Genomic DNA, 24,401 nt, shown 5'->3' with positions numbered 1-24,401 from the left:
CATTATGCAATGTCTTTTGCGCTGTCTCAGCTGTCACAAAAACTCAGATTTCCTCTGATAACCCCTGTGCAGAGTCGGAAGCACCTGCATGTCTGTTTTTCGCAGCTTGATTACGCAAGTAGCGCACTGTCTGTGGTGTGATTTTAGTAGGCCGACCACTGCAGCTCTGATTGGTGGTACCATGACTTGTTCTGTACCTCCTGATTATCTTTGTGAAGTCGCACAATAAGATTTTTCCTCTGGCAATTTTTTTTGTGGCACCGTGATTCAGACATGTAGATAAACACAGCCCATAGGTCTAAAACTGAGAAAAATCAAGGTTTGCAGCTCATTTAGTAACCTTGATAATGCAGTTAGGCTGATTGGAAATCAGAGGTGCATTTGATTTAGTTTCAGTGGTCACAGATGCATTCACTGTTGCTGCATTGAGTTTCTACTTTGGGGCCTGTTTTTTCAACATAACCTTTCTAAAGTATACATTTTTGATTGCTCATAAGAGGAAATAATCGGCCATTCAATTTAGAAATAACACAATCATTAAGAGACTTTTGGAATATTTGACATTAAGGTGGTTTTGCACAGAGATGTACTCACCTCTGTTGTTTGCTGTATGTTTCCCCACATGGCTTCAATAAATGTGTCACCCTGCAGCTGCAGAGAGACCAGGATCAAACCTGTCTCCTCTCAGATGACTTTTCATGTTTTTTTTTATCTAATCGTCTGTCTTTTTTGTGCTGTATGTGCCTGCATGTGTTTGTATGTCCTGTGCAGCTCTTTCAGAGCGACAGGCGTAGGCCGGAGCGTGAGGTTGTGTGTGACCTCACTGCACGTTTACTCACTGAGGTCGAAGTGGACCAGGTACTTCCCCCCCAATTCAATGTTGCTATTGGTCTGTCAGCAGGAAACTCAGCCCCGTCTCTCCTTGTTCACTGCACTGAGCTCTTTAAACAGGAAGCTTTGGGCAGGATGTCTGGCTTACACTCATTTGTAAATAAAGCAGGTAGCATGGCTAGACATGATAATCACCTTTTGAAGTTCCCTTGTTTTTTTATTTGTAGTATCAGCCCATCTTGACTGTCCACTCGCAGCTGATGTTACTGTTATTATGGCCAAATGTTTCCTTTTATAAATGTCATAATTGCAGGCTGAATTCCCTGCTGACAACGCTAGGCAACAAGAGCATGCTGTGTTTTTCATAGTGCATGAAATGGTTGTTTTTCCCATCTTTTCCTTGTATGTTTCGCTGCTCTGTCGTGTGACTAGTGGTGCTTGCATAAAAGACCCGGCTCATGTCCTGGAGTTTGATGTTGCCTAATTTCCAGCAATAGTGGGGGATTGCCTCTGTGCTTTTTTTTGATGGTTGGCTTTGGTTTTTGCATGCTGGGTCCTATCAGAAATTAACAAAAGGGCGATTGTTTGGTGACTGGAACAGCAGTTCACTTACCAGTCTGCTCCAATGGTTGTGGTGTGAAAATAAAAGTACAGTGCTGCACTTCCTCTTGCTCTTTACAGAAAACAGAGTGAAAATTCCTCATTCTTTTATTTGGTGAAAGGTTTCTCACTGTGGGTCACGTGCATTGGAAATATCTCTGAAATGTGTCGACTCATGATGAGTTTTGCAATGCCACAGTCAGCTACACCTCCTTATTTTTGATGTAGGTTTGGGAGAAAGGATCTGACAGTATTACAGTTTACGCCTTGGGAGTCCTCACAGCTATAATGAGCAACTCACCCTCTGCTAAGGTAAGGCTCCGGTCAGAATGTAACACCACAATGTCTACAAAAATGAGTGGCAGATGTGGGAAGTTGTTCTGCATTCATGTGGGAAAGCTCATTATGTTTCCTTCCGATGTATGGAAGTGTGCCAGCATGTTATCCCCTGTAGAGCAGCTTTCACCAGCCTATTTCTGTCTTCTCCCCTCTTCTGCCTCAGGAGGTTTTCAAGGAGAGGATTGGCTACCCCCAACTGTTTGATGTGCTGAGGAGTCAAGGTCAACCCACCAAAAGGCTGCTGCAGGAGCTGATGAACATGGTGAAACTCACATTTCCTCATTATCCCCACTGAGTGCAGAGAAAGAAAAAAAACCAAATTGCTTTTATTGATGACCTTGTTCCAATTCCAGTTGTGATAGTGCTAATTAACCCTCCGAACCCCGAGCAGATTTTGTGCGATTTTTTTTGCCACATTTTCACTCACTGTGGGCTCATTTTTTGCGACAATATAACGTCCTGCACCTCTATGGAAACAGCACAGCCATGGCTAGAAGTAGAGAGGACTCAAAAATCTCGTCTGTGCAGTGTAACAAAGTTAGAATGCTAGAAATCATTTCCAAAAGTTTCAAAAAGATTCCCGTGCACTGTCTAACTTGCAAAACTTGCTTGATGACAGTCAAGCACTGAAGCATTGCCAATGAATGTATTTTTGCAAGTTAGACAGCGTGCAGGAATCCTTTGAGAAAGTTTTGGAAATGTTAATTCCTCTTCTATTTGTCTCATGAAATGGATATGTGAAGAGTTCCTTTTGTCTGAATGCTGTAACTAATGAAAAAAGTTACATTTCTTTTATTAGTCATTTTCAAACATTGAAAATACCTGGAATCAACATGTCCAACATTCTTCCCACAGGTGTTACCAACAGTGGAAATAGACAACAGTGGCTCTACATACATATAGATATTTAGTTAGTTACATATTTAACTTGTTTCCCTCCTTGTCTGCTATCTGCTTTTTGTAAATAAGCCTGCAATCAGTTCAGTTCAGCTAAAAGTCCTTGATTTTTTTTGTCCCGTATTTGTTGGCCACAGCTTATTCACCAGTGGCTTCACTGTTGTGCTGGGAATGCAGAATTTTGTGGAGTTTTTTTGTTTCTTTGTTATTTACAGAATAAGGTTACAGCAAACTGTTTCTTTTTGGCATTTTTTTTTTTTAAATGAAACATTTAGTATAAAGTGATTTGGTTGTTTTTGCTGATAGAACCAAAAGGTACACATGAGTAGTTCAAGGACCATCACTTGAAAGGTGAAAATTAAAAAATTCTTGTCTGTATTTACAGTTTCTTGCTTTAATAAAGGATCTAATTTGTACTAGTTTTTCAAAAATAACATGGTTTTGCAACCCACCAGTGGATTTTAGCATTAAAGGGTCAACACTAAAAAATGAATCATTTGACTTTTTGTTATCGTTTATATTTACTTTCTGTCTTCTCTCTAGGCAGTGGAAGGTGAACATGCTCACGCTCATCACCTTGGCATCAGTAACGACCAGCCTTTGCTGCTGCTCCTGCAGTGGCTTCCTGACCTGTCGGGTCAGAGGGACCTGCAGCTGCTGGTGGCCCAGTGGCTGGCTACTGTATGTGGGGGCTCTTTGGCCTGTCGCACCGTGGCGGTGGAAGCTGGCATGGTGGGAGCTTTGCTGCAGGTTCTCTCTCAGCCCCAGAACCTGGACAGGCAGTGTGTAGACGCCCTGCTGGGCCTCCTGCAGGACTTAGGCTCCTTGTGTTTGAAACCAGAGGAGCTGAAGAGTCTCCTCAGACTCCTCAGGGTGGATCAGGACAACGGTGCAGTGGTCGGGAGGGTGCACCCCTACTGCACTCGCATCATACGAGTGCTCTCAGCCATGGCTGCCAGAGAAGGCCAGGACAGTGCCTTGCAATATTTTGATCTTACGCCCCCCATGGCAGGAATCATGGTGCCCACAATTCAACGCTGGCCAGGTAGTGGATTTGCCTTTCACGCTTGGCTCTGTCTCAACATGGAGTTCCCCTCTTGTCACTCAGACTTCAACAACCGTAAACCTTCTGTCAGCACTGGCATGGGGGCTCAGCATGACTTAGGAAAAGGACCACGAAGAAAGCAACTTTACAGGTAATGTGGCACATTTCTGAGGTTTCATTCATGGCTGTATGATGCAAATCTTTGACAGAGACGTATTGTCCTCTGTACAGTTTCTTCACAGCAAGCGGAACTGGACTGGAAGCCTTCTTCACCATGGAGGGTGTGCTGGTGGTGGCTGTTTGCACCAAGAAAGACTACATGGCTGTGGCTCTGCCAGAGTACCCACTAGCTGACTCATGCTGGGTGAGTGTAGACGGATATGCACAACACAAATGACTACACCCCTGTGTAGTATCTCTTGAATGGCTCATGATTCAGAATTGCATCATTTCTGAAAATTGTGTTGTTTCAGAGTTGAACTGTATTTCCTAATATGAACAATTAAAAGTCAATACCTTAAAAAGACTGTAATCAAACTACAGATCCAGAAGTAGAAGCTAAATGCCATACACCTGTGATTTCCAGTTAGCCTGCTTGTATAAACATACTAATACTGTAAAAATTATTTATTATTATAATTTATTCTTATTGTTTCGGTTTGGAACAGGTGCACAATGCATTTCACTGCGCATTATACTATGTATAATTGTGCTCGTGATAAATAAAGTTCTTGAAAATGAGCCGTGAACAAAAGAATCTTCCAAATTTTGGACCTATGAGCTGTGTCTATCGGCACATCTGCATCATGGCTCCAAACAGTATTGAAAGAGGAACTGAAAAATCTAATTATGAGGCTTCCCGGTGATGGAATAAATATTAAGGAAGATCGTTAACAAACTTAAAATCAGTTGCAACAGTAATCAGGAGGTATAGAAGAAGCCACTGTAGCACTAGTCAGAGCTACAGTGCTCGTCCACCTAAAGTGACTCCACAGACAGTACAATACTTGCACAATCTAGATCGGAAAAACAAACAGGCAATTACTTCAAACTTGGCATAGTCATCAGTAGAAGTCAGAATTTTTGTCACAGCCAGACATCTGTGACGTCTATTGATGACGGCCAAGAAAAATAGCCTTTGCTTGCTCTTTGACACACAACTGCAAGACGAAACTTTGTAAAATCTAATGAATAGAAGCTTCATAAAGATGTGGGCACATTGTCTGATCAGATTTGAGCAAGATACATTTGTTTGTGGATGTAAACCTGGCCACAACTATCATAATGACTGGATAGTCCTGAGAGTGATGCACAGTGGTGGAGTGTGAGGATATCAGGCTGCGTGAGTGTAAAAGGTGTTAGGAGATGACATTTATTGATAGCACAATGAATACCTGTGAATATACCAACAGACTGGTTGCAAGGCTGAGGAGTTCCTAAGGAAGAAAGAAGGGAAAGCTATGACCTGACCATGTCTTGCGTATTATAATAAATTGAAAAATGCACCACCTGAATGAACAAAGAGGTGTGAAATTTAAACTTATAACCAGTTAAACTGTGTGCTCTTTAATGTCATTCTTAAACTAGCATTCAGTGGCTATAGTCCACATCCCAGGCCGTCGTCCTTTTGGTCAGAACCTGGTCACCATCTACATCGATGGAGAGCAGCGTAAAACTGCTCAGCTTCGTTTTCCATCTTTCAGTGAGGTAACTGAAACTAGTATCTAACGTATTCTGACCACATGCGTATTCTATTACTACTGAAGAGTTCCTGTTTATCAGTCTAACTTCCTGTTTCTGAACCTGATCCTCCCAGCCTTTTACCTCCTGCTGCATCGGCTCTGCAGGCCACCGCACCACTACCACCACCACCTCGCCCAACCTGCCCACATCCTTCTCCACCAGTCCAACACCTGAGTTCGCCTTCCCGTCCCATGCCCCCTCCCTCATCCGTTCCCAGTCTTTCCCAGCCACCTTTGCAGGAGGCCGTTGGGGGTCTTCGGGCGACGCCCCGGTTCACACCATTCCAGCCGGACTCCAGGACACAGAGTGGGGAACACCCACATCTCTGGACGGGCTCCTGGCCACCGCCTTCATCTGCCACGAGGCTCTGCAGCCTGCCCAGACAAAAAACCTGCATGCTGCTGGTTGGTCACACTCTGCTAAAGTCCTAATGTTGCATTATGCATCTTAAACTTCAAGGCATTTCAGGACTGAGTTAATACAGAATGCACCAGACAATGAAATGTCTGAGAAACCCGTAGTAAAGAAAATCATAGTGCAAAAATGAGTCAAAGATTACTTATGCGTACACTGAAAACAGGAGTATTTTGTTTGTACATCAAGTAATGTTTGCATACTTTCTGCTCTCCATAACAGGCCCTAATCACGTGTCCTTATTCAAAGCGGATGGAGAGTTATCTGATCTCAATAGCAAGCTGCTGCTGTACTACACTCCACAGGTGATTCCCTGACATCACGAAAACTAACATATTGGATTACACTGCTTTTAATATGTAAATTATGAAAACTACTACAACTATTCTTGTTTTCTTTAGGCCTTTAAGAGTCAGATATGTTTGGACTTGGCTCCAAATCACCAGTATGATGGCAGACTTACAGGACACAGAGTCGTGAACTGGGACATCAAGGTTAGATATCCAACATTTTGAATTTTCACTGTGTGCTGTGATGCCTGTTTTTGTGTAGTTTGCATTATTAACTCATCATTACTGTGACCAAACTGTAAAGTGTCATCATAGTATATTTGTATCAACTTCATACTGTACTGTAAATGCACTGCAGTGCAACTGATTGATGTAGTTTTTACTCTTTGTTTTTCCTTTATTGTAGTCTTAGCTTTCTCTTTTTTGTGCTTTCATGCTTATAAACTTTCTTTGTTAATTTCAAGCCTGATGAATATTGGGAGCAAATTGATTAGTCAGATGCAACCAAGATAAATCTGTTTGTTTGGTATGAACCTGGTCAGGACTACCATAAAGACTTTATAGTCCTGACAGTGACCCACAGTTATGGAAGTGTGATCATATGGGGTGCAAAAGTGGTTGGGGAGATGACATTTATAGATGGCACCACCAAAGTGGAAAGTGTCCTCATATTAAATCAATGTCACCTTCATACTCTGCTGTGATTAAACTGTACTGCTACTGATTTATGTCGTTTTGCACCTTTTTTCTTCTCCATGGTCTTAGTGTTCTCTTTTTGTTGCTTTGCTTTGGGTAGGCCTTTTTTGTTAATTCAATTTCTGCAAAAAATATTGTTTGTATGAATGATTTCTTTTCTCCTGCAGGATGTTGTAAATGTGGTCGGAGGCATAGGGGTTTTGCTGCCGCTGCTTGAGCAGGTATGTGAGGCCGAGCAGGTTTACAACGGCGGACAGGAGACCTCAGACTTGCTGGGACCAGAGCTCACTTCCTCCAGAGGCCCTGCTGCCATGCTGCTGCCACTGAACAAATCTGCAGGTCAGTCTGTCTCTAGTTTACATCTTCATATGATTTTCTTCACTGCACTGTGCATTACGTGCAATGATGGTATGTTATTAATGAAAATCAAGTCAAGTTGCTGCTACTTTCCAGTAGATAAGGTTGCTTTTCCAATTTACCTGACAAGTTTAGAGACTAAAATATGATAAGCTCTAACTAATTACCAGACTAATTTAACAATTAAGGTTATGTATTGAAAACCCAACAAATGCATTCCCTATGAGCAACATATTAATGAAGATAGCGAGGAACAACTGCCTTTTAACAGGAAGAAACTTTGAGCAGAGCCAGGCTCAGGAAGGGCAGACATCTGCCTCAACTGGTTTGGGTGAGGGTGGAGAGGGAAGAATAGCAGATATACACAGACCACAAGCAAAGAGAATATAAAAACTTGAAAAATTGGTGCGGTCAATCACTACACATGAGCTCCAGAGCCAGAATTACCAGCAGCACCGATACAAAACCAAACTATAGGAGTAGCAAAGCAGACAAAGTTAATAAGATGCAATAGTACATATGAATGCATGTCAGAAATGACAAGAATCACATAAAAGCTGAGTATAAACACATGTGAAGGCGACCATATGAACAGGCTGGCCAAAGTAAAGCATATTGGCAGGATTAAAATAGAGGTAAAGCTATGAAAGCAAAGAGAAAACATAATAAAACCAAGCAACCAACTGGTACAAAACAGCAGGACGACAGAAAGAAACTAAGATTGGACGTGTCAAGGACAGCTTGAGGAAGAACTAACAGCAAAGGAAAAGAGATTAGAGTCTAATTTAGATTTCTAAGTGTTGACCGCAAGTGTCAGAAAACAGAGGTAACATACCTGCAGTGTGTTGTGGAGCTAAACCATTAAGGGGTTTTAAAACAAGTAGTAATAACAGTCAGTAGTCCAGCCGCAAGCTAATAGAAGCATAGATGAGTTTCCAGGTTCTTGTAAGATAAAATCAGTTTCAGTTTGACGATGGTCGTGATCTGAGAAAAGCTTGCAATGCTGCTGATTTGCTTATTCAAATTTAAATAGGAGTCCAGGAAGACAGCAACATTCTCCACTGAGTTGTGCACACGTCCAGACATTACTAAAGTTATAAGTAAAGCCAGATATGATTACCTCAGTTTAGTTTTCATTCAGATGAAGTAAATGTCTTGCCAATGATCATTTGGTAAAGTTAAAAAGGCCTGTCATTGAACAAGTACGATTATGTGTAACTGGCAAGTAAAGTAGTCTGCATATAAAACAGTCAGTTTTTGTCATTTATCCCCAGTAATATCTACATAGTTTGGAGTTTTTCTGCCCATGTTTTCAGATACCTTCGTACAATTACAAAAAAAATGTGGATTTCATTAAACCTTTTACTATCTGCATCACTAAAGACTCATTCCTAAAACATGCTTGACTACTTTCTTGAAAATCATCCCTATAAAAATGGTTCATGGTGTGTTCTGTGGATTATACAGAGAGTAGGGTTGTGTTTCTGGAAAAATATGGCTCTGTTTAAGATGTCTATATGTACTGTTTCAGTATGGTGAGCATGAAATACCACTTACATGTGCTAAATTCAGATGGAGTTGGGTATCTTCAATCCTGAGCAAATCAGCCAAACTTATGTGCTTATCTACAAACACATTGGTCAGAAAACAAAGTCTGTTTGTTGATTTTATATGTTTAAATGTCACAAATGTCACATATTCTCTTCCCTTTTGTGTTGTTTTTCTTGACTGTTTTTGTTCAAATTTAATCCTGCACTAAGTGTTAAATGACTTTGGAGGTAGTTTTGTTGTTCTAGTAGTACATAGAGTCCACACAGAGTGCATGATACAATCACAAACAGGAACTGCGAGGCTAACATAGTAAAGATTGTGAAATCAACGCTAAAAGGGTACATGTCAGAAAGTGTGGCTCAGTACACCTGCGTAAATTCTAGCATCAACAAAAATGAGATAAATGGAGCTAACAGCCCAACAAATGTGTAACAAATAATCAGACATATGACTCATCCTGAGACACGATAATGTCAATATATGTGCTTTGTAACTCACAAATATGACTGTGGCTAACACAGGAAATCTTAAAACTTCTTTTGCCCTATTTTTTTCTCTCTCAGAGAGCAGACTAGAGAGAAACAGCATCGCTGCCTTCCTGCTGATGGTGAAAAACCTGATTCGTCATCATTCTGTCAATCAGGAGAGCCTCCTGCAGTGCCACGGGCCGAGCATCATGGGAGCAATGCTCAGCAAAGTAAGTGTGCCGGACGTCACAGAGTGGGAACTAACTGCAAGAGCTGATTAGCATCTGAAAGTGAATATCTGACCTTTTCCATCATATGGCTGCAGTATAATTGCCGTGTAATGAATGGCTCTCGTGTTGTTGAAACAGCAGCGGTTCTTTCAATATGACACTATCAAATGCTTGTGTGGGGAAATTTATGCTGTCTGTTCGGTTGCGTGGTCTCTGTGAATGAGAACAAAGGGGGCCAGCTATGAAATCTGCTGTTTGAAAATGTGTTGAAGTCCGGGAAAATTATATGTAGACCGAAATAGAATCTAAAATGACAAATCATGTAAAAGATAATGGAGGCAGAGGCAGATGGGATGCGTTGTTGTTACTCTTGTTCTCAGCTGTGGGTTTTAAATTGCTTTGCAGATTATTTTTAGTTCTATTTTGTATTTTTTGATGATAATTTCCAGCTTCTCAGGGGCTTTGTGGGTCTTGTGGGATCTTGTTAGCTTTTAGCTGCTGGTAAATTGTGAATATGAAAACATTACTGGGGGGTTAAGGACGAAGTACAGCACGTACATAGCAATGTTGGTAGCATTTGGTGTATTTAATACAGAGCCACACCAAAGACACATTTCCACTGTCTTGAAATAAAGAATACAAATTTTTGAGGCAATATTCAGTGTTCAACATTGCAGAATAACTGTAATAGTTGTTTAGTAGTTATCAGTAATAATGATGTGCTCTGCAGATTCATAACATAGTGATAAACTTAAGAAAAACTGTTCACTTTCTAGCTGCAGCTTTAGTAACATTACAACTATATTTCAGCCTGATTCAGACCAGGTGACTAGCTTTACTTTTCCAGTAATTAATTGATTGATTTCACCTGAAAGTGGACATTTCAGGAGATTTGACATGAAAAACAAGATACTGTTACATTTTGTGATCCCTTCCCTCAATAAGCTAAAGCCACCTGTCCTGCACACCTGAGTCAAATAGGTTTTAATGCACTCAGCTCGTCACACGGTGTTCACAGCTGTGGGTCCTCAGTGTTTGCAGCCAGTCAGATGTTGAACTGGTGCAGCACAGACATAGTTGCAGGCTGGCAGGATATGTTGAAATATAAGATGCTGAGGTGGAGCATCCTGTAAGGAAACTACTGTATGTCCTAATAATCACATGGGGTTTCCAGGTTTCGCTTTAGTAAAGACTGAGGCATACATACATATGTAGGACACAAACACTTACACTGCATAAATCCTCATTTTAATCCAAAATCTCAGCCTTTGAAGGGATCAAATTTGCACTTGTGCATTTAACTTGTTTTTTTTAGATGCACCAGCACATAATTTAGATGCATCCAGAATTTTTCGCAGTGATGTTTGGTACTGAATAATTCATTCTAAGTGTTACCTTTTTTGCCAGTTCCCACACATATTGGTGAGTTCTTTACACATTTTGTAAATGACTGTAACTGGAATAAAGTTGCAGATAAATGTTTTTGTTTTGTTTTCATTAGGATGATCTAAAACAGTTAGTGAAGAGTAGCACTTTATAAGCAGTGTGAAATTTTATTAAAAAGCATTTCAGTCCCGGTAATGCTTTGGTTTGCCTCTGCCTGCTGTTGAAATGCCAGAGAGGAGGGAAATGCTGCCACAGAATATGACGAATTTCTTACTTCATTACCGTTTCAATCCAGAAAGTCGATGCTCCAACAACAGCTTTTTCCCAGCCATTCTTTAACCCAATAACCCAATAATTTTTGATCTTATCATATGTCACTTCAGGAATTTATGGCCAATGTGCATTCAGAGACTCATGCAGTTTAGGGGCAGAAAGTGAAATCCAGTTTGCTTTTTGAAGCTTCAAGTTACACATGTTCCCTAAATACCTAACATACAGACTCTTGGTAGACGTTGCAGTTTACTGATGCTCCCTGAACACCTCACGTGAATCATACATGCTTCTAGACAGCTGTGCACAGAGAAGCCTCTAGTCTCCACTCCGTTACTGCAGCTCAGCAACTCAGACAGGTGCGACCAAAAATGAATTTGAAACGGCCAAAATAAAATGTTCTGATGCCAGATTTTTGTACCTGGTTGGGTCTCCCAAAGACACACAGACAGACCTGCTGAATATCAGGTGCACTGGTACCACAGCGAAATTGTTTAGTCACATATCTGAGCAAAATAGTTGCACTCTGCTTTAAGTGTTGCTAAAAACAGACTCTACACAAACTCTTGCAGACAGGTAAATCCACATAAATTGAAACATGACTGTACTTTAATACAAACACACTCACTGTCTGCTTGTGTCCGCTGCAGGTTCCCGGCAGTATGATGGACATGAATGTTTTAATGGCATGTCAGCTGCTGCTGGAGCAGGTTTTCAATGAGGGCAACAGTCCACTTCTACAGCAGCTCTACCAGCACCTGCTCTTCAATTTCCGCATCTGGACTAAAAGCCATTTCGCTGTTTGTCTGGGTAAGGCACACGCAGGCCGTTGTGCTGCTGAGTAACGCACCTGTTAACCTTTTCATGTCTGCCGAAGCTATTTGTGTCCCTTTTATGTGCATGTACTGAAAGCAGCGTGAGGAGGCGTGAGGCACAATAGATAGAATACATTAATGTTTCAAGTTCAGGCTGTGGAGAGGATTAAATGTGAATCTGTGCCCCGAGCACCACTTCAGTAGCCCTGTTTTGTAAATTACCACACTTCTTTGCCACAACCTTGAATATTGGTTTGGCATTTTGTAAATGTCAGCGTGAGGGGAGATGACAAAAGTGCTCGTTTTTTATTCCACAGGACACGTGCAATACCTGTCATCTGTGATAAACAAAAGCAAGCAGCGCATGAAGAGAAAGTACGGGGTTCCCTACATTCTGGACACCATTCGGACATACTACAGGTAAACCTTCCTCTGCAATAATGTGCTGTCAGATTAAGACTTTAAAGTGAATTCAGCTAATATTAAACCTTTGGTTGCAGTTTGGAGAAAGATGGCAGCACTCTGTCTGATGAGAAGCAGACGATTCAGACGTCTCTGTTTGCTTTGCTGAAAGATTTTCTCAAATCTCCGACACAAGAGGAGCTGCACAGCGTTCTCACCTACATTGTGTCTGTGGGAGAGGAGCAACAGGTATAACTTTAATTTGAGGAGTTTAGTATCACTATCACATGACCTTTTCAGTGTGATATTTCACTCCAAAATGAATGTACATCATCCTGTTTTCTGCTTATCTGTACTGTCAAACTCCTCTTAAACCTTTATCAAACATTACCCTCCCTTATCCACGTTTCCTGGTACTGTCCTCATAACTCTCCATCAGGTGGTGAGGGCTCTGGACGTGCTGTACGAGCTGTTGAGGAGCAGCCCTCCTCGGGAGCAGGTGCAGGCCGTGCTGCTAGAGTGGGGCGTGGAGCAGCTCTACTGTTTGCTGCTCAATCCGAGCTTCGGGGATGAAGCCAGAGAGAGAGTTTTCAGGGTGAGAACGACTAACAGCACCTCACTTAGCAGATATTTGCATTTTACTGCAAGCTTCCTTGTCATGTGTTGTCAACGCTCTGACACAGTTTCTCCGTGGCGTTGCAGGTTTTGTACAAAATCCTCAAGAGCGAGCGAGTGTCCGAGCGCAACAAGCAGCGCATTAAGCTGAAGGACTTGGGCTACCTCGGCCTAGTTTGTTGTCTTGATGAGGTTCCTGTTACAATGACCACTGTGCGCTGTTTGTACGAGCAGGTCCTCGCTACAGGTAATCAGATTCCTCCTTTTAATGCTTGAAATGAATCACTTCTCTTAATAGTTGAATTAGCATCAGTCACACTTTAAGATAACTTTTAATTTAGATAATAATAAAAAAATATAAAAATAATAATAACTTAATTTATAAAGCACCTTTTAAAGACTAACTTTACCCAGCGCTTTTAAAGAAGACCAACATAAAGAAGAAACTCAGGAGAAGCAAAGATGGAGAAATGAAGTTAAACATGGTGAAAGATTTACAAATACAGATACAATACAACACATTCTGACCACAATCAAAATTAGAATTTGGTTCACCAGATCTCCTATTAATTTCCTAGAATATTTCCTGAAAAGAACTATGAAATTTGGCACTAACAGTAGGTAGAATAGAGATGAAAAGAAGTCTACAATTAAAGCTTTTCTAATTCATAATTTCCAAATAAGTATCAAACTGCCAAAATATTGAAGTCAGTGCAAATCAGTATAGTATGTAGAAATCGGGAACATGTGTCCAATAATAAGGTGAGAATTAATTCATGTATACCTTTGACATGCACTCCTTTGTAGTTATAAGATGGCATCAGAACATAACAGAAAGCTGAGGATTTTTCTCAATTTAAAGTTAAAAAAAATGAAGAAAATTTTCTGCTGCTCCACAGATGCCAGTCCGAACTTCAGAGACCTGCTAGCTGTGGTCTGTTTGTCCCATCGAGCTGAGCTCACCGTCCGACTGGACGTCTGCCGCAAGGTCAGTCTGCTCACATAATTAACACTCCGCTCTGAGTGTAAAGTTTCAAAATGTATCTTCACCAAGTTCTCTCTCTGCTTCAGCTCTTTTATCTGATCTACTCCAATGAGGATTACGTGAAGCAGCTCGCCAAGCAGCCCGGCTGGCAGGACGTTCTCACCAAACTCTACGTCAAAGAGTCATACGAGTCCCACGCTGCCAGCATCGCAGACTCCAGCACCCACAGCTCCATCGAACCAAACTACCGGCCGCCTCTGCGCAGAGATCAGGCTCTGGTCATCGAGGACGCCCGCAACGACATCTTCCTGAGCTATCGAAACTCGCAGGACATGGAGGACGAGGAGGAGGACGACGAAGGCGGTCAGCGGGACAACTCCGAGGGTTACTCCGATTTGTCCCAGTCGCCTCCCAGCGGAGGAGGAGAAACGCTGAAGAACTTCACAGGCTCTCTTCATTTTAAGTCCTTTGATTCAGCAGATCAGGGGAGCCACTCGTCCTCCACTTCCAATGCGGTTGATATAAACTCGTCTCGTCCAGAAGAAGAAGGAAGGGATTACCAGCCACTCTCTCCTTTTGGTACATCACCCTTTGACTTGGAGTTGGGAGGCATTGGAGAGACTGGACCACACACTCCTGCAGGAAGTCTCAACAACACACCATCTCCTCTAGAGCACTGCAAACCATTTCCACCTCTCAGACCAAGGAAGAGCTCCAGTTTGTCCAACGTGTTGGACGACACCAGCTATGGGACGGATCCTCCAACTGGAGACACCATCTCCAATACGTCCAACCCACAGGTATAACCCTTACCTCAGGAGTTAGTATTTACAGAGCTCTATTTCTACGATTTTGGATGTTTTGTTAGTTTCAGTTGGGTCATTTTCACTTGTTTTCATTGCAGCAGACCCCTGAGGAGGAGCTGTGCAACCTGCTAACCAACATCGTCTTCTCGGTGTTGTGGAGCGGTTCGGGAGCCGAGGGAGCCGAGGATGTAGTTTGGCGAGAAAGAGGACAAGTATTTTCCGTTCTCACCAAACTGGGCTCGTCCTGCCAGCTGGTCCGGCCTCCCGATGACATCAAACGCAGGTCAGTTAGATTTCAAACATCGACAGTGAACCTGTCCCGCAGTGGAAAAACACACCGAACCACGCCTTCACCTTTTGTCTATATATCCAGAAATAAAAATGGCGCTATGCGATGACATATTTAAAGTGTGTTTGCTGCTCTGTTTGTTCCAGTCTGCTGGAGATGATGTTGGAGTCATCTCTGTCTGACCTGAGGGACGCTCAGGGGGTGTCGCTGCCTTTCTGTCCCAGCCTGGTTCGGCTGCTCAGGCTGCTGCAGGACTTCCTGTTTGCTGAGGGGACAGACAACCGAGCGCTTTGGAGTGAAAAGGTATATTAACTAATATTTATCTGCCATTGATAAAGAATGGCTGACTGTAAAAACACCTGAGACCACAAAAGAAACAAGAAAAGCACTCAGAGAGCACAGTACTCCGCCAAGGCTTCTCATTCCTTGTATCATTTCCAACAGCTGAAATCTTTAAAGAAATCCATGGATCCAGACTATAAGCCGCATCCCTGCCAAAATCTAATCAACTGGTCCTTGTGTGATTTCTGATCTTCCCTGAAATTTTTAGCAAAATCTGGTAATCCATATTTGAGTAATGTTGCTAACAGACAGACAGACAAACAGACAGACAAACAGATAAACCAACGCCGAACATCACATAACTCCTCCGAGGCTCCGCCTCCTTGGCGAAGTAATAATCCCTTGTTCTAGTCCAGATGTTATATTCTCTAAATTTATAAAAATATACCCAAACCAAACAAAAACTTCTGACATTTTAGCAAAATACAGTTTATATTGCCTACCAAGTTATATCTCAGGGAATGTTAACCTGTTTTTTTTCTTCCTGAGCTCATATCTTTTCATTTTAACCCTCTGACCCCAAGCACTTTATCCCTCCTGTCACATTTTTCCTCACTGTGGCCTAATTTTTCACTGCAATATAAAGTCCTGCCCCACGATGGAAATAGCACAACTATGACTAGAAGTAGAAAAAATGTAAAAAATCGTAAAATCTGAAAAAAAAGTTACATTTCTTTGGTTATTTATTTTACAAATATTGTTAAAAAATTGAATCAAGGTGTACATTTTTCAAGTGCCCACAGGTATTACTAATACTGCAAAGGAAAACAAATGGTGGCTGTACATATTACACGTATTTCACTATTTACATGTATATTCTTTCTCTTCTATGTGTTGTGTGTAAACATAGCCTGCAGTTCAGCTGAAAAGTTCCTAAATTTTTGAATGTTGGTTGCAGCTGGGTCACTAATAGCTTCTTGATTGTGCCAAAGAATTGTTGAATTTCTGTTTTTTTACAGACTGTCGTTAGAGCAAATGGTTTATTTTGAGCGAATTTTTAAATGTAACGTAGAATAAAATGATTTTGATGAAATATTAACAGTTTCAAAAAGGCTAGTTTTCCTGACAGAATGACTCGTCACAGATGGGTAGTTCAAGGACTGTCAGAAAATTGAAAATCCTATGATTCATTCTGTTTTTACAGTTTCTTACACTCATAAATGGTGTGAATTCAGTCATTTTTTTAAAGAAACCGTGCCTGATCTTGCCTACATACACGCTCATCTAATCACTAATGTATGAAATAAATATACAAAAAATAAACATTTATAAATCAGTTAATAGTCCAAATCATTCTATTTACATAATTATTTTGTTTTTGTAGCCTGTGCTGCACTCTGTATGTGAAAATCTAATTTCAAAATAAAAGGAAATATTGAATTCAAATAAACAGATTATGCAGCAGAGGTTGGATCACATTTGGTTCTGGGAAGTTCGGAGGCCATGTCTCCAGAATCTGAGTAATTTTGCAGTGTAGCAGGGTTCACTGTCCTTCTGGAGGAGGCTGTTGCTATGGCGGGGTTGTGGTTGTTGTGAAAACAACGTTTAGGTGGGTGTGTCAAAATAACAGCCACAAGAATGCCAGGATGCAAAGTTTCCCTGCAGGACATTATGTTGTAAGCAGCTGATCAGTGTTATCCACGTCATCTGTCAGTGGTTTTAATGTCGTTGCTGATCCTTGTAAGCGAGATGTGTTATTCAAACTGGTGTTGGATGTTGTATGAAATAATCAAGCCAAGTCACTGTTGTTTATACAGCACATTTAGCACAATGACCGCTAAGCCAAAGTGCTTTACAGTAGAGAAATAAGATTAATGTTTGGAATTTACATGATTAAATACATGCAGAGGTCCTACAGTGTTATTCGTGATGTGAATATTCCTGAATAATTTAAATATTATGCTTGAAAATCTACAAATTTATATAAAATAGGAATTTACCTGATTAAATATAGTAACTATTAAGGCTCAGACCTTACAGTATTATTAATCTAAGAAAGACTTATTTATCTTTGTGCCTGAAAGTTAGGTGAGAAGATGGATGAATAATTTTACTTCCTGTTGCGGCTTTGCTGGTTGCATGTCAGCTCCCAAAAAGAGATCATTTCTTGTACTTTCGAAGAGATAAAACATGCTAATTAGTGTGTTTTAGGTGGAGTTTGTTTCCATTTGACACATGCAAGTTACATCTGCCAATTGCTCTGCTAAACTGGTATTCGTAGGCCTTTTATGTAGCTTCCAGATATGAGACTGGCATTGATCTTCTCATCTCACTAAGTATAGGCAAGAAAGATAAAGCACATTTCCAAAAAAATGTCTAATTTTAGAAACACTATTCCCTTCACTGGGGGTGTTGGATCTGGCTATAGTTGGTATCTTTGTGCTGCAGAGAAAGGCAGCCTGTACGATAATTGGTTTTTATTTAAGTTGGAATTACAGATGAGGTACAAATATGTGTTTCTTTCTGCAACAAAGCGATGCAGCAGGTGTTTTCTGTGTGCAGGACAGTCGAGAAATGATTTAATTTGATTGCATGAGTACAGTTTTATTTAAATATGTCAAACTGTTACACCTAAAATCCATAAGAAAACTATTTATTTAGCTATTTACTTAATAGAAATGTCGTAATTTATGTTGTGCCTATGAAATATAATGTCCAAAAGTGATGTTGCAGTTCTTTTTTTAAGGTTACAACACCAGATGAGGAAGCAAAATATTCATTTTGCTATCAGAAGCTTTACACTCCTTGACTTTAAAGCAGATCAGGGGCAGCTGGGTGTGTCTGCAGGTGTTTTCTACTATCGAACACCAGGTCACATCCTGTCCTGTGTAACTGCAGGGTGGAGAGTCGCTGCTGGGTGTCGGTTCCACCTCAGTCACCTTTTTAAATGCAGGTTAAGCTACTTCAGTGCACTAAATGGGCTGTAGGTTTATTCTGGATGCTGCAAGGTGTGGAAACAGGTCGAGCCTTTTATTTTTCTCGTTGTTTCCTTTGTTGACGGCTGCTGTTGTTCCGTTGCAGATCTTCGAGGGGGTGGTGAACCTGCTGGACAAGTTGCAGGCCTGGCACAGCACCCCTGGCAGCCCTGGAAACGTGGAGCTCAAAGAAATGGCTCAGATTGGCCTGAGAATCATCACGGGATACATCCAGCAGCAGCACTCACCGGTCAGCTGCAGCCACAACTCGAATCTGTCAACCAGAAATGCCGAATAGTCTTTCAAAAAAACCTGCAAGATGGAATTCTGCCGAAAACTATTTAAAATGTATTCTTTTTACCTTGATAAGTGCACTCAGATTAGAAGTACCAGACCTTCTATGGGTTTCTTTTCAAAGACATTGCAGTCATTCCTCTGAGGGAGTGTTCTGTATGAAAGGGCAGCTCCTCTCTGAGTTACGACTTTGCTGCTGCTGCTGTTCCTCGCTGTAGAATTGTGGGTTCAGTCATAAATGAACTGACCGTGAGGTTTTCCATCACGTACCGCTGGTTTAGCTCATTTCCAAAGCAGTACAACTCCCCCTAAAGCAAACTGTTTCTCCAAAGTGTCACTTTAGAGATAAATTAACTTACACAACTGTGGCTCTGTTGGAAATAAAACAGAGTTAATATTAGAAATGAATTTAAGGTATTTGTTAAGTCTAGTGGGGGAAGTTATGTAGTTAAGTGCAGTTTTAAGGGATTTTATGCTTAAAACCTTCCATATTTCATGGATAATATTATGCTTTTTACTCCAAAATGCTAATTTATGTAATGTTTTACATGTTATCAGCTCATAACATGTATTGTTATGGATTAAATTACCCAAAAGTATATAAATAGTTTAAATTAGCTCCACCTTCTCCACCAAATACTGATAAAATATTAAAATATTGTCTGTACAGTAATACATTAATAAATCATCCGATACTTTAAATATATTGATAATACATTTATATTTTTCTACGTCTCATTTTAAATACAGAACTTTTACTTGTAGTCAAGTATCTTTTCAGTAAAATTCAAAACTTTTTCTCAACCACAGGCAATTTCTGGGCATTTTTTTTTTTTTGCTCCTTTCATATTTTTACTCACTGTGGGCTCATTTGGAAACAGTCAAACTGTGGCTAAAAACAGAGCACTCATCAATGTATTTTGTGTAGCTTGACAAAGATATAAAACCAGAATTCACAAAAAGAAGAAAAAACAGTGAAAGGTTAATTTGTTTACTTGTACTGTTATGTATTTTACAACGTGCCTACAGGTGCTACCAATGCTGTAAAAACAACAAAATTCTGTACTACTTAAAATTTTAATTTGCTGCCAGACTTAAACACGGCCTGCAGTTCAGCCCAGCTCAGCCAAAAAAAATCCTTGAATTTTTGCCGCTTGACTGTTGATCACAAGTGAGTCACCAAAGGCTTCATGGTTGCAGCACAGAGTCCAGAATTTTTTGTTTTTCACAGCATCTTGTTAATGTGAGGATTTTATTTTTAGTGGACATTTTAAACAAGACATAAAATCATTTTTATGTGATATGACAATTTTAGGCTAAGATTTGGTTTATTTTTCCAAAGAAATAGCATGTCATAAAACTTCAGCTATTCTTTCTGTTTTCACACTTTCAGGCTCTGATAAATGGTGTCATTTTGTCACGATTTTTAAAAAAATATCCTTCAGCAAATTTTGCAGTTTAAAGGGTTGATTGAAGCTCAAGGATAGTTACAGTCTTTTGAATAGTCAAAAGATGTGACTTCAAATTCGAGAAATCTCTGACAGTAGAGGGCACTGATGAATAAATGACTGTGAAATCACAATCTTAGATTTGACAAACGCCCTTTTCTTGTGAGAGAGGAAAAAATCTGATCAGTAGCTAAGGAAAACAACTTTGCACACGTGTCTTTTTATGAACCGTGATGAAGTTAGTGAATGTGTTTGCTTCTTGCTCGTCTTCAGGTGTGTGTGATGGCCTACGTGAAGCTCCACAGCCTCCTCCAGACAGTGCTCTGCCTGAGCTGGGAGGAGGTTTGCTTCCTGCTGGGGCAGCTCGGCGCCCCTTTGTGGCCGGGAGGCGTCATAGACGGCACCAGCTGCGGACACCCGGAGACTTTCTCCCAGCTGGTGCCCATCGTTCGGACGCTTCTGGACCAGCACGCCGACCCCGTCACCCTCCAGAGCCTCCTGCCCAACCTGCCCATCACCAACGGCAGCACCACCTTCGCCCAGGACCTGAAGGCTTACTGTCACACACTGGAGTGGCAGGGATTTTACCAGCAGCAGGTGTTTTAAAAATAGATGTCATTTATCTTTTGTTTAGGGAGTCTTTGCTAGAATCAGCTCACACTCTCAGATATTCCTGGCTCTGCTTTTTGTCAGATCTGTGTATACTCTGGAGTTACCTCCCAGTCCTGAAAATACAATTTTTAAAAAAGAATTGCTGTCAATTTCAGAAAATAGCAAAAGCAGCCCTGAACTCCTGTGTGTTTTCTGGCTGACCTTAAGTGTATTTCCAGTTTATGTTTGAAGCTGAGGTATTTTACGAGCTGATGCCAAACAGACGCACTCTGCTCTGGCTGCGTTTAGATCCATCATTGCAGTGTGTGACAGTGCATGTTCATAAATCTGTTGTGTTTAGATTACTTCTGTATACGGATCCCGCAATACATTAGACAGTATGACATAAGTTTGGCTGCTGTGACAGCTATGAAACTTGGCCAGGGCACTTTTCTCAGACACTGACTGGACGTAAACTGTCTCTCTGGGTGTGTACGTGTTTGCAGTTTATTTGTAGAAGTTGAGTGTTTGTTAGAAATGTACACAAGTCTGTGTATTTTTATTCAACTTCACATTTTTAGTTTAAAGTGGTCGGAAAGTAAGAGGAAAAGAAGAAGAGCAGCTGAGTTAAATGCATCAATCCTTTAAATATTTCTTTTAATACAATAAATTAAGGAAATGGGTAGGTGTGATTCCATTCCTGCCTCTCAAGGTTTTTTTTGATGCCAGAAAATTATAAGTTACGTGTAAACATTAAGAAAATAAGTAGCCTCCTTATTTTCTAATAGGTCAACTTCTGGCTAATGGGAAACTTGGAAGCACAGGCTCTTTATCAAGTTAACCTTCTGACCTCCAAATCCCAACAGTGGGTTAGAAAGGCATGGTTTCTTTTTAAATAATCCACTAAAAAGCAGTGATTTATCACAGAAAGAAACTGTAAAAGCAGAAAGATTTCTCAGATTTTCAGCTTTCTGACAATCCTTGAATACGGCATTTGTGATGTGCAGTTTGGTTAGCAAACACTAACCTTAATCTAAATCAAAAATGTGATATTTCATCAAGATCACTTTATTCTACTGTTAAAAATGGCTCAAGAAACTAAAAGTTATGCACTCCTCAGCTCAACTGAGAAGCTATGACTGACTCAGCTGTTACCAGAAGTCACAAGGCAAAAATTTAGGAACTTTTCAATGAACTGCAGGCAGTGTTTTCAGGGAGCAGAGAGTAGATGACGAGGAAAATTTGCGCTAGCCCTTGGTCAATACATTCAGTGCTGCATGGCTGAAAAAAGTAAACAGAGGAGCAAATTGTTGAAAGATATATTCAGCATGGTGAAACGTCTTTCGAGAGTTGATGTGTAGAGTAGAGAAAAAAACAGCAAGTTTGTTGAGGTTGTAATGTAATGTAAACAGTAAAATATCTATAGCATGTAGAACTTTTTCCAATATTCATAATACCTGTTAGACATACTGATTAAAATTTTTAAGTAAAATGAATAATACAAAAAATTTAACTGAGGTTTTTTCTTTTTTTTTTTATAACTTATGGCATTGTAATGCTGTCATTTTGTGATAGGACCAGAAATATGCCAAGAAACCTCTTGTTAAACTGAGTGTTAAAATTTATATTTAACAAATTACGCTTCTTTTTTCTTTTTTTTTTTGACTTGGAGTGATTTTATTCATGGTTAAACATGAACCTGGACTCCTATTCTGCATATTTGCATCACATTTTTTTCCTTGTTGAGTCGTCTTTCCCGTATAGCTGTGTGTTTTAACGTTGGCCTTCTGAAAATGTCCCTCCAGGTTCAGCCCACCATGGAGCAGTATGAGCTGGACACGTTTGGGAGGAGCCATGACATCATGTCCAACTTCTGGAACTCCTGCTTCGATGACCTGATGAGCATGATCTTCAGGCGGGACAAAGACAGATCTGACAGCAAATCCAAGTTCCAGGTTACTACCGACTCTGGGTTGAGTAAAATGCACTTTTCACCTTTCAGATTACTGATGTGGTTTTTCTGACTGCACAAACAGGAAGTGATAGTTGACCCCTGCCTGAAGCGAGCCAGAAGTGAGAACAGCAGGTACACGGTTTGGCAGAAGCAGAACTCCAGCCAGCAGGTGGTGGTGTGGCAGCACTGGAAAGCTCTCCGAAGGCTGTTGACCAGTGAGAGGGGAGCGTGGGCCAACAGGTACGACAAACACCTCCCAAATCCCACATTATCAGGGAGTGTAAATCTGTTTGTAGTCATGCTCTCTGCTCAATGATTTACCTTCTATAACCCTCTGAGACCCACGAAGTTTCTGTGGATTTTCTTTACATTTTTACTCACTGTGGGTTCCTTTTTCACCCTAAAATAAAGTGCTGCACCTACTTGTGGAAACAACACAATCATAAAATAACTCAAAAATGTCTTCTGTGTGGTATAATGCAAAAAAAGACTTTATAAATGCTCTGTAAATATTTGAATCTCTGCTTCCAGATGTTCATCAGCCTGTTTAAAGATGACTTAAGTTGCCATAAAACTATGTTATTTACATTAATTAATCCACAGTAGAGGCACTACATCTGAATATGTTTGACTGTAGGGGAAGAATTTCAAAAATAAAAAGACATACGTTACATGCCATAATCAGACAAAAGTAGAATTTCTTTGATTGTTTAATTTATAAAGATAAAAAAAAAATCCCCAAATTTTTGTCACATGAATGTTGGTCACAGAGGAGTCACTTGTGACTTCTCAGTTGTGATGAATTTTATGTTTTTTACAGAATGTGGTTCATGCCAGCAGGTTGTTTTTGGTAAATTTTTAGATGAGATATGTAGAATAAAGTGATTTTAAGCCTAAATTTGGTTATTTTTTCTGACTCAACTGTGCATCACACAGGATTAGTTTAAGAACTATTGGAAAGTTGAAAATGCCAAAATTATTTCTGTTTTTACAGTTTCTGACCAGATTTAAAAGACAAAAAAACATGCCTCACAAACCTGCCAGTATTTAGTAGGGCTGGACCCAAATATCTGAATATTCGGTCCCAACGCTGGTATCTCTGTCGGACGATGTCGCGCGATCGGTATTCTCTCAACGTGTCCCCCCGTCGGACGTTACTATAGGAACCGATCCTAATATTACCACCATAATTTGGTACCGCACCTCGTCGGTATCGGTACAGACTCAGTGTTGGAGGGTTTTAAAACTAGCTTCCACTCCTTGTTGGTTTTTTTGGGATGGTACTTTTGAGAAAGGCTCGTAATCCCAACAAGCAAACTTCTCTCTAAGAAAGAATGAGAGGAAACTGTGTATTGCTGGAGTTATAGTGTCTTGTTTGTTGCTATCTAGAATGTGCTGAACTGTAACGTTTGCCTTATTTTTGATGTCAGAGTTCAGCCGGAGGTCAAATGGAAACTGTCCAATGCAGAAACCTACTCAAAGATGCGTCTCAAACTTGTGCCCAACTACAACTATGATCCCCACAGTGAAGCCAGCGCCTTAAGGGACAACATGGGTACGACACAGAGAATCAGCATGTTAACTTTGCTTTCTTTCCCAAAAATTATGTGCTGGAGATGTAAAGATGTGTTATTTTGATAATCAGGAGCTGAAAGTCCACGTAGCTCCGAACCCATCCCACTGGCTGTTGCTAAGGAAGCAAAAGTGAGTGACATGGAGGATGACCAGTTAGGAGAAGAGGACCTCATCTTTTTGGACAACAAGTTAGTCTCAGATTTCTGAAACAAGCATTTGAAAATTCCTATATAAAAAGTCATATAAGTGTAGAA

The 24,401-nt window shown here is 40.6% G+C and overlaps 1 protein-coding gene across 3 annotated transcripts in view; it reads left to right on the top strand.

The window, feature by feature from the left end:
- The window catches only part of nbeal2 (neurobeachin-like 2), a 57,062-nt gene that overhangs the window by 17,809 nt on the left and 14,852 nt on the right, over positions 1-24,401 (top strand). The window contains exons 10-35 of one of the 3 annotated variants that reach the window (XM_035950617.2): positions 772-858; positions 1,660-1,743; positions 1,934-2,032; positions 3,211-3,863; positions 3,944-4,076; positions 5,300-5,419; positions 5,529-5,859; positions 6,092-6,174; positions 6,271-6,363; positions 7,023-7,194; positions 9,327-9,460; positions 11,767-11,926; positions 12,249-12,351; positions 12,432-12,582; positions 12,773-12,928; positions 13,036-13,195; positions 13,848-13,936; positions 14,020-14,733; positions 14,841-15,022; positions 15,175-15,331; positions 18,392-18,535; positions 20,301-20,624; positions 22,424-22,573; positions 22,655-22,812; positions 24,003-24,127; positions 24,218-24,335. In XM_035950617.2, the coding sequence (XP_035806510.2) occupies positions 772-858; positions 1,660-1,743; positions 1,934-2,032; positions 3,211-3,863; positions 3,944-4,076; positions 5,300-5,419; positions 5,529-5,859; positions 6,092-6,174; positions 6,271-6,363; positions 7,023-7,194; positions 9,327-9,460; positions 11,767-11,926; positions 12,249-12,351; positions 12,432-12,582; positions 12,773-12,928; positions 13,036-13,195; positions 13,848-13,936; positions 14,020-14,733; positions 14,841-15,022; positions 15,175-15,331; positions 18,392-18,535; positions 20,301-20,624; positions 22,424-22,573; positions 22,655-22,812; positions 24,003-24,127; positions 24,218-24,335 (4,880 nt within the window). Of the gene's footprint in view, positions 1-771; positions 859-1,659; positions 1,744-1,933; positions 2,033-3,210; positions 3,864-3,943; positions 4,077-5,299; positions 5,420-5,528; positions 5,860-6,091; positions 6,175-6,270; positions 6,364-7,022; positions 7,195-9,326; positions 9,461-11,766; positions 11,927-12,248; positions 12,352-12,431; positions 12,583-12,772; positions 12,929-13,035; positions 13,196-13,847; positions 13,937-14,019; positions 14,734-14,837; positions 15,023-15,174; positions 15,332-18,391; positions 18,536-20,300; positions 20,625-22,423; positions 22,574-22,654; positions 22,813-24,002; positions 24,128-24,217; positions 24,336-24,401 lie in introns of all 3 variants that reach the window. The other 2 variants (XM_023275519.3, XM_023275520.3) reach the window with 2 other exon arrangements.

The sequence above is a fragment of the Amphiprion ocellaris genome, chromosome 9, assembly GCF_022539595.1.
Source record: "Amphiprion ocellaris isolate individual 3 ecotype Okinawa chromosome 9, ASM2253959v1, whole genome shotgun sequence".
In the NCBI taxonomy this organism is placed as follows: domain Eukaryota; kingdom Metazoa; phylum Chordata; class Actinopteri; family Pomacentridae; genus Amphiprion; species Amphiprion ocellaris.
The sequence above is the reverse complement of the archived record's forward strand: the minus strand, read 5'-3'. Positions and strand labels throughout refer to the sequence as shown.